The sequence below is a fragment of the Onychostoma macrolepis genome, chromosome 06 (assembly GCF_012432095.1).
Source record: "Onychostoma macrolepis isolate SWU-2019 chromosome 06, ASM1243209v1, whole genome shotgun sequence".
Classification (NCBI taxonomy): domain Eukaryota; kingdom Metazoa; phylum Chordata; class Actinopteri; order Cypriniformes; family Cyprinidae; genus Onychostoma; species Onychostoma macrolepis.
In genome coordinates this window covers 26,639,536-26,649,710 of record NC_081160.1, presented here as the reverse complement: position 1 = coordinate 26,649,710, position 10,175 = coordinate 26,639,536, and the positions used below count along the sequence as shown (strand labels likewise).

At 36.0% G+C, this 10,175-nt stretch overlaps 1 protein-coding gene across 2 annotated transcripts in view; it reads left to right on the top strand.

The window, feature by feature from the left end:
* The first annotated feature begins 631 nt into the window (after positions 1 to 631).
* ca16b (carbonic anhydrase XVI b) overlaps positions 632 to 10,175 on the top strand; it is a 79,149-nt gene continuing 69,605 nt past the window's right edge. The window contains exon 1 of one of the 2 annotated variants that reach the window (XM_058779911.1): positions 632 to 1,260. In XM_058779911.1, the coding sequence (XP_058635894.1) occupies positions 1,173 to 1,260 (88 nt within the window). In that variant the 5' untranslated portion in view covers positions 632 to 1,172. The remainder of the gene's footprint in view (positions 1,261 to 10,175) is intronic. The other variant, XM_058779910.1, reaches the window with a different exon arrangement.

The following is a 10,175-nucleotide window of genomic DNA, read 5'->3' as shown; positions in this document are numbered from 1 at the left end:
TAAATATAGTATATGTTTATCAAATAAATAATAACACAAATTAGGTTCAGGTTTCTTTATTTTATACTTGTAGGTAAATTAGGTTTCAGTGAGCAAGTTCAGACTGTTTCTCATACATACCATAGACAATACAATAAACAACACTATAAAAACAACACCAAACACTAAAACATCATAATAAACCCATTACTTCATCTTATTACTGTTCATATGATTAATCACAACTGGGACAAAGCTGTTCTTATACCCTTTAGTATAAGATTAATTAATTAAATAAATTAAGTATAAAAATATCATGAATTTTGAAATATGATTTTCAAGATGTTTATTAAGACGTTTTTAAGGGTTATTCCATACGACAAAACGGTTTTAAAATTTGACTAATAAGGATTATATGTATGTTTAATAATATATATATTTAAAGTTAAAAAAATATATATATATATTATCTTTTTTTTTTTTTTACTCCAAACCTTGCAAAAATTTCAAAAATACGTAATTTTCATTACAGAAAAAGTTTTTTTTTTTTTTTATGAATTACTAATCCGGACAAAAAAGCGACACGTCATCGGCTCTGCTTAATATGTATGTTTGGAACGCCGCTTTGACCAATCAGATTGCAGGAGCGGAACTAACTGTTTTAGAAAGACACGCTATGAGAACAGTCTTGTGCCTCAGTTGTCCAGTAGCCAATCCTCATCTTTCTTCGGCAGGCGCGCAGAACCACAGCCTTCGGCGCTAGGATCCAGAGGGCAGGGCTTTGATTTCTCAACTAATTCCTCTGGCAAGACACGAAACGCTCATATGCACAACTTCCTGGATAGAGAAGCGGACCGCGCCGAATGTGATCGAAGCGACTGACTTGGTAGATGCTCGAGAGCGAGAGCCGCCGTACAGAAGAGGAACTGAACGAGCGCGAGCGTCTCAAAGTGTGTCCGGTTGGGATTAACTTGAGAATGTAAAGAGAATGTAAAGGACGCCTCAGAGAGCAGAAGTGTGCGCGGATTGTGGGCTGTCCGAAATGCCCCACGAAACAGGCACAAGATTTGTCGCCGGTCATTAAAATTGCCTCGATCACTTGTAATTATTTTGGTTAGTCAAGTTAGCGTGTTTCCTTCATTGACGCTCAATTTGATCCGCCATTCCGTGTTGCTCTAATTGCGCATTTGGACATGTGGAGACTGCGAGGATCCTGTCGTGTGGGGATGTTGTGTTTGACTTTATCAGCCCTTCTCATCCAACCCATCATCTGTCATCCCGGTAAGACAGGCCTTTGTGCTTAATATTTTAGGATAAGAACGGTGATTGTGGGATATTTCTCTGCAAAAAGTTGTTGTGTTGAATGAGCAGGTGCGTTCGTGTCGATCAGCATCACAGATCAGAAGGCATTAAGAGTGATCGTGTATGTTAAAGGCAAATATGTGCCTTGCAAAGCAAAAGGATTTTAACTGTAGATGCTATAATTCAGTATTTAAAAAGGTGCATATGATTCATGAAGGTCAGTTTCGCAGTCCTCTGCTCCGTGACAGAAGTAAAGGCTAAAATCAAGAGCTCGGATGGTCTCTCGGACTTGATTGTTCCCAAGGTGATGTCATCCAGGCTGTGTGGAGGGTATCCAGAAACTTGTAGATTTGACTTCCAATGAGGAATTATTTATTATTATTTAATGCATTTTTATGTAATTTATTTGTATTCTTTTTTATTTTATATAACAATTTATTGTTCTATTTTTATTGTATTTATTTATAATTGTTTTGTATAGTACAAATGCAAATGCTGAATGAGCTTTATAAATAAAATGCACTTATTCTATTATTCAGGTTTTTTAAATCGAATTTTAATTAAATTTTGACTTTTTAATTTATGGCTTCCTTGGATCAGGCTGCAAGATTGACTTTCAGAAATGCATATGAAATTATTCTGAATTGAAGAAAAATGCTTAATTTTTTAAGATGTTCCTCCAGCTTGTGAGCAGATGTACTGTGAAAGGTTTTCATTGTTACAAAAGCATCTTTATTTTCCATCCATTTAACCTGTTACAGTAATTTCTGTGATTTCTGTGAATTTGGTACCACTTAGATTTTACTTCAGTTTAATTGCTGCCCTTAAGTTCTTAATTTTCATTGGTTGGATATTTTTAAGAGTGATGAAAAAAGCAGCTTAAACCAGCATAAGTTGGTTTGCTAGTCTTATGTGGTTTAAGCTGGTCTCCCAACCTGGCCAAGCTGGTATTTAGCTGCCAGCTTGACCATCTGAAAAATACCAGCCAAAACAACATCTTGACCAGATGGAAAGACCAGCTAAACCATCTTATGGACCCTTTGATCAAACGTAACTGTCATGTTTAGTGTAAATCTGGTTTAATTACCATGGGTTTTCCTAACTATGCCCGTACCCACCCACCAAATTGAATGCTCTTATTAGTGGCTGACCAGTATCACATTTGGTGCCCATTAATATGTGCATATATTCTCATTCCTAACCACGTCTGGTCATGTGATTTGAGAATATGACTTTAATTGTGTGCATAATCATTATCATTATCATCACATTACCACTGTACAGAGTCATTATGAATCATGTCAGCAATTACAGCCAAGACATAGCAGTTCTCTTTGAGCTTCACATATGCCAAATTTCCCTTTCAAACTGTGTCTCATGAACACTCTTGACATCATGTGAGCTTAATGAGCATGGTTAAAAAAAAGTCTGGCTGGAAATGTGGAACATGATCACAAATTGAACAAACCAGACCTTTTCGGCACTGCCGAGGCGGCACTGAAATGAATAGAAATATAAGCTTGGAAATGTTTCGGGCCTTTATTACTCATAGATAATAGCCTGAGCAGATGAACGGAACATGGTGGACATCGCAACTCAGTGCTTCCTTTTCCTGTCCCAGCCCTCATTAGCTTTTATTTGAGTACAGACACTCCCTTTGTACACTGTCACAGATCTCGTCCCTGTATTTCTATTAGTGGTATCATATTTCTATGAGCTGAGATGGTCTGTATGTAGGGCAATGGTTAAACTGCAAGTTTAGATAACTTCTGATGGTAACAGCCTGTTACATCAGCTTGCGTAATGGTTTATGGGGAGAGGTTACATTTGACATCAAAATCAGAACAGATGTTTTATTCTTATTGAAGCCAGGCTGGCCACTGGGCATCGGCATTCAGTGATAGAACTTTCTGACCCAAGACCGTTCCCCATTGTCTTCACCCTGAGCTTCTCAGAAATGAAAGGGCACTTCATTATTTGGTTCAGGAAGGGCTGGGACTTCCGATTATATAATTCTTTTTGTTTCGGAATTCCATTTGAATTATATATTGTTTGTGTGGCTCTGAATTTACTTACATTGTGGAGACCAAATATATGTGGCAGATTAAAACATAAACTCCTGGTCAAATGATTGAAATAATTATGATTTTTGTTTTGTTTTTTAAAGATGTCTTTTATGCTCGCCAAGGCTGTATTTATTTGATGAACAATTCAGTAATATTGTGAAATATTATTAAAATTTAAAATGACTTTTCTATTTTAATATATTTTAAAATATAATATATTCCTTTGATGCAAAGCTGAATTTTCAGCAGCCATTACTCCAGTTTTCAGTGTCACATAATCGTTCAGAAATCATTTTAATATGCTGATTTATTTTTATTATTAATAATGAAAATATATATATATATATATATATATATATTTTTTTGCTGCTTAATATTTTTGTGATACACTACCATTCAAAAGTTTGGCTTATGTAAGATAAAGCATGCATTCAGTTGATCAAAAGTGACTGTAAAGACATTTATAATTTTACAAAACATTTATTTCAAATAAATGCTTTTTTAAACTTTCTATTGATCAAGAAATCTTGAAAAAACGTATCATGCTTTCCACAAAAATTGTTCAATATTGATAATAATAACCACTATTAATAATAGATCTCCAATAATATTAGCATGTTAGAATGTTTTCTGAAGGATCATGTGGCACTGAAGGCTGGAGTAATGATCCTGAAAATTCAGCTTTGCATCACGGGGATAAATTACATTTCAAAATATATTAAAAAAGATAGCAATTATTTTAAATGATAATAACATTTCACAGTATTACTGGACATGTCCACTGTCAATCACAATCCCCAGTTCACATCCGAGCAAGTTTTGTGTAAAATTTAATGTGCACCCTTGAGCTACTACCTGCTCCTGTGCGTTTGTAGATGTCTTTAAACTTATATCAAATGCATAGTTTAAACTTTTCATTTGTGTTCTTTCGTGCTTGCAAAAGAAGGTCAAAGATCTCCCAACCCTGTGGGGAGCATCTATCATCTCCTCTGGCCGACACCACAGGAAGCTTCTGCTTGACACCAGTATCCATCAAGGGCCTCTTGTCAAAAGACACTGGATTTTTAATGCTCTACCTTGCCCTTCAGTCTCTGTTGCCTCACTCCCGCTCTCCCCTAATGAGGAGTCCTTTCCTGTGTGATTGAAAGGCAGTCGAAGCAATAAAATCAGAAAAGAAGCCCTCTACTCCTCTGCCATTCTTATCCACCCATCACCAAAATCCTGACCTGCATACAAAGAGCCTGTAAAGCGTTTAATTGAAAGCAGAGAGTAAAAAATCAATACGCAGGAAGCATTAAAAATAATGGGAAGCAGTGATCCAGATCCATATTTCATAGCCACAGATGGGTGTGACTTTTACATATGTCACTTGCTCGCTTTAGCGTGCATTTTACAGTCTTTTTTAAATAGGATTGGAGTATGACTGTAGGCAAGTGCTTTAATAGAGTGGTTTAAAGTTTTAGCTCCCTGAAAAAGATCACTCCTGTTGTAACACGCATTTTAGACTCAGATATGGCTTGTTATGCTAATAAAACACTGGCATTTCGCCCCAACTCTTTGTATTTCAAGTATAAAGCAGTGATGATTTGACGAGATGCCTTAAGATGAGGATATGGAATGATTCTGCGTCCTGTTGTGTCTTATTCTAGGATTCTGAGATGTGTGTGGGCTTGTTTCTGCTTCATCAGCAGTATGTTGTCAGCAGGGAGAAGATTCAGGAGGGACGTCTCCTCCCATCTTGGGCCTTATTTTGCATAGCCATTTTTGCCATTTATTTCTGTTTGATCATGACCGTGACATCTGGCATTAAAATCCAAACAATTCTAAAATGTCTACATGATATACTCAACTTGTAGGAATGGACAATATACATTTTTGCAGATAAGTAGATAATTATTAAATATTACAGTATCCATTTACAAAGTTTGGGCTCCTTAAGTAGGGCCATGAAATCCCTTTTATTTTTTTTCCCCAAATTCAGTTTTTTTTTTTTTTCTTTTCAAAATTCAGGTTTTTCCGTTAAAATTTTTCTGGATTCCATTTTTTCCGTATTAATTTTTAATGGTTAAACTAAATGTTATTAATCACAAGCATGTCTAATTAATTGAAATCATGAAATACACACAAATCAACAACAGTTTGGTATTACATTTTTAAGGCCCTATGAAATATGTATTTTTTTTCTTGCCAAATTCATTTTTTTCCTTTAATTTTCTGGGTTCCATTTGAATGGTTTCATTTAAATCAAAAGCATCTCTAATTAATTGATTTTTATTACAAAATTTATTTTTCAGAAAATATTTATACTTCTATTCAGCAAGGATGCATTAATTTGTTCAAAAGTGACAGCAAAGACTGAAAAAACCCCCAGTTATTTTAAATGTAAATAATTACAGCCTTGGTGAGCGTAAGAGACTTTCAGAAACGTTAAAAAAATCTTACTGACCCCAAACTTTTGAACAGTACTGTATTGTGCATACTTATTTGTGTGATTTATTTATTGTTATTTTTTAAATATATTGTAAATTTGAAAAATATTAAAATATTGACATTTACTGTAGGTTTAAAAAATATTAACATAACTTGTTCTGTACCATTGAGAGATACTCCAAATGTGTAGGTAGTTGAAGTGCTAATTATGTGTGATCACATTTATAAGCTATTCGACGATTTTCACCTGCTGGATGATAAAATCCCTTCAACTTGCACTGAAAGAGGAACTCTAGTGACCAGAATATCATAGAGACTTGCAGGTAGCTCTTTTTAGTTCTACTAATAAGTGGCCACCTAGCAACCACCCAGAACACCTTAGCAATGGCATAGCACCTTAGTATCATGGCGGCGAGTTCTTCAGTATCATTTTCTGAAAATCAGAATCTTCCAGTGCATAAATTAGTGTGGTTTTGAAGACACGACTTTTTAATGATTGCAATATTGCGTTTTTGAAGATGTCCTGCATTTTCTCATGAAGTATCTTCGGTATTCTGTTATCTAAAGCAATATTGCAAATTTTGTTTTAATTAGTGCTTTAAAAGAAGAGGGAATGTGAAATTGTGTAACCAGCTCCCTATTTGAGATTTTTTCTTGACTTCTTTCGCAGCTGAGTGAGTAGTCGCCCAGAGCAGATGAGGTATTTACATTTTTATTGAGGTGCAGCAGCACACAACTGGAGGCCAGGGATCGGGTCAGAGATTCTTTAGCCACAAACTCTCTATGAGTCTTTTATCATATGCTTCCAATTGCCACATGCTGAGCTTTGGATCTCCTGTGTGGTTGATGAAGGGCCTTGACCTGCCACATCCTCGTATCGATTCCAAGCCGACTGTCCAATCACCCACACCAGTGACACTGTGAACCACGTTAAAAAGGCTTAGGATGTTTGGAATGAAAGACTGTTTGGTTCTGCTGGTTCACAGGCGCCTTTGATGATACTGTTGCACATGAGCTAGCTGCTTAGCTGGAAGGTCGGTCTCCAGTGTTTTTATGTGCATGATACTTGTATAGAATCTAATTACATGTATATTCAGTTCTGTGCAGACATATTAAAACGACATGCGGCTATGAGTTAATAGCTATGTTTTATAAGCCCTGAAATATCCAGAGATAACAATCCAATGGCAGTAATTGGATGTCAGTTCATGTAGCCTCTCACAAATGATTTTGCTAATTATACGTTATTTTAAGAGAGAGGTTATATTATCTTAATATAATGATTGATTTGTGCCCTTAATAGCCTGACAGCTTCTGAAGCCTTGGAGTGGATATTTTTCTCGCTCTCTCTCACACAGTCACTTTGTCCTTCTTTTTTCTTCTCACTCACTCTCTTTCCTGACCCTAATACTGTTTGAGATACAGAAGTACGAGAGAGTTATCACACCCCTCAACTTGTTGCAAGCCCATTCAAAACGCTCAGAGAAGTGGTAATTTCCTTCTCTCAGATGTATTACAGATAGTGCTGAGGTGGATGGACATGTGCACAAACACACACACACACACACAGACACACTTTGCTCCAAGTGTCCTGCCTGTTAACATCCACATAAAAAAAAAAAAAGAAGCCATGAATTGAAAAATGGGGGAAAAAGTGTCTATGTATGTATTAGGGCTGTCAATCGATTAACATTTTTAATCGCGATTAATCACATGATTGTCATGAGTTAATTCGTGATTAATCTCACATTTTTGTTTGTTCTAAATGTACATTAAATTAATACTTTTCAAGTTTTGAATATTCTAATCAACATGGGCATGGACAAATATGGATGCTTTATGCAAATGTATGTTTCTTATTATTGAAAGCATAGTCAACATAGAGCATGAAGAGTAGACATGTTTCAAAGATCATAGATGTTTTTCAAAGAACTTGTTCATGTCTATTAGACACATGAACAAAGAAATTCCAGGTTCCCATTACTTCTCTTTCTTTGCACTGAGCAATTTACTGACACAAACCTGTTTACATTTTTGCAGGACAGGGCAGCTCACTTCTTCTGAAAATGCAAAATGTACATTTATTATTAGATTTGTTTGCCTCTCTGTTCCCACATACTGTATTTTGTTGCAGCTAAATTCTCAATAAAACTGTTTTCATTGGTATATTTTACTGTTTCTGTTGTCAGACAACATAATGAATATGAAATGGTGAATATGAATATGAAAACGCGACCCATTAAGACTAGGCTACATAACCAGCTCTCCTTTCCAAGATGTTAATCTGCACAAAAATCCTGATAATCGAGCCGTCGTCTGATAAAATCAAATACACATGAGATAAAGACAATAGCTGTGCTGTGATTTCGGCTATACTTGCATGTAAAATTAGAGAAGCAACATAATATCTGTGTTTAACTGAAAGCCCTGCTCCTCTCCGCCGCTCGCTGAACAGAGCAGACGCACAGAGAGAGAGAGAGACGTGTGTGCGCGCGCTGGGACAGCAAGACCTCGTGCTCACGCGGAAGTACCAGCGAGTCTCAAACTAAATATGGTTTGGGCAAACCCTAAAGAGTTGTCGCTAGGCACTTTTTTGAAGGGGTGGGGGGGGGTCACTTTGACAGCACATATGTGTGTATATATATAGCAGTCCACCTTTTGTTTTTTTTACAGTGATTATTATTTAGATCAGGCACATCATGCGATTTAAGAGCCGCTTGTTGGGTATCCTTTAAATTTGATTAAGAGAGTTTAGAAAACAAATTACAAGATTATAGCTTCTCTAAGGGGATAAACACACATTCAGTCTCAACAAGCATCACATTGATATTCTATTGACATTTTTTGTAAAAGCAACAAACCACGAAGAATATGTTTAAAAATGGCAGAACAAACAAAATACTTAACCTGTGTTTTCTCAGAGCGACTTAATTGTTTGTTTATTTATTTATTGTGATTCAGTCTATATATATATAGAGAGAGAGAACAGACAATCATAGAGAAGGGAAGGAATGAGAAAATTATGCGAATCTGACACTAGATCATTGTTTTGGTCATTTTAATAATGTGTAATTTATCTAATTGTGTAAATAGATAAATTAGTTAAGATTTTCCTGGGTAAAAGTGAACCCATAATTGCATTGAGCAAGTACATGAAATCAGTGTTCTTGCCTTAACCTGTTTTACTAAGTAAACAAACGATTTATATTCTGACCACTCAAACCTATTTTGTGGAAAATTTCAGGTTTACGTCATTTTGTCCTTGCATGCAATTAACTTCAAATTACAGTATATGTTTTAATCACAGGTGCCTGTAGTGTACATTATTGAAGGAATAGTACACCACCCCAAAAACATTCTGTCATCATTTTCTCATAAAATAAGAGATTTTGAGAAATGTGGATGCCCAAACAGCTGTTGGTGCCCATTGACTTCCATAGTATGGAAAAAAGTAAAATCAAAACTGCCTAACTCATTCTTCAAAATATCTTCTTTAGGTTTCAGCCGAAGAAAGAAATTCATACAGGTTTGGAACAACTTGAGGGAAAGTAAATGACAGAATTTTCTTTTTTGAATGGTAAGGGTCTAAGGTGTTGCTTTTTTAGTAAGAAAAAAAAATTAAATTTGTACATGAAAGTATATTTTTCTTATGAATATCTCAAATGTTTTAAAGTAACCTTTTGAACTCGGATTAAAAACCGAGATCAGTAGATTTTCAGACCCTTTGTGGTTCTGTGATTATGATTGTCCTTCTAAAGGTTGTTACACTCTCATCCAATTGCTTGATAATTAATAGCGAAAATGTGTTTGCCCTTTCCTCAAACCTATAACATATGATTAATCCAGCTAATGGATTTGCCCAAGCTTTTGATGGATTCAGTCAGCAGAGCATTCAGCTACTGTAGCTGGTAAGTCCTTAGTGTTAGCTTTGGCAGCTTTAGTGATGGCTACTGGTCTAAGAGACTCCGTCTATAGGGATCTTAATTACACCGTAATTATCTCTCACACCGGGTAGATGTTAAGGCATTCTCTGCTCTTAATAGCCTCAATGGAATTTTACATTATGCAGTCTACTTTGCCATTTTCATTTTATTCATGAATGATCACGTAATACTCCAGCGGAACCCAATGGTGGACTCTATAAAACAGAGCTTTCTCGGTCTGCGGCGGCTGTTTAACCGTTGGCTTTTCCATGCAGGAAGTCGTACTGTATTGCTGTTTAAAATAGGTTAGTCTTCTTACTAAACAATGAAACAATAGGCCATCACTTGTTCCATAAATACAGGATAAAGCCAGGATGTTAGTGGTTTGCAAACACAATGTGGGCTGGCTTGCTTTGACTCCGGACTCATGGTGCGGGTCCACCTTGTCCCCTGCCTTTTGCTTTAATACTATAGA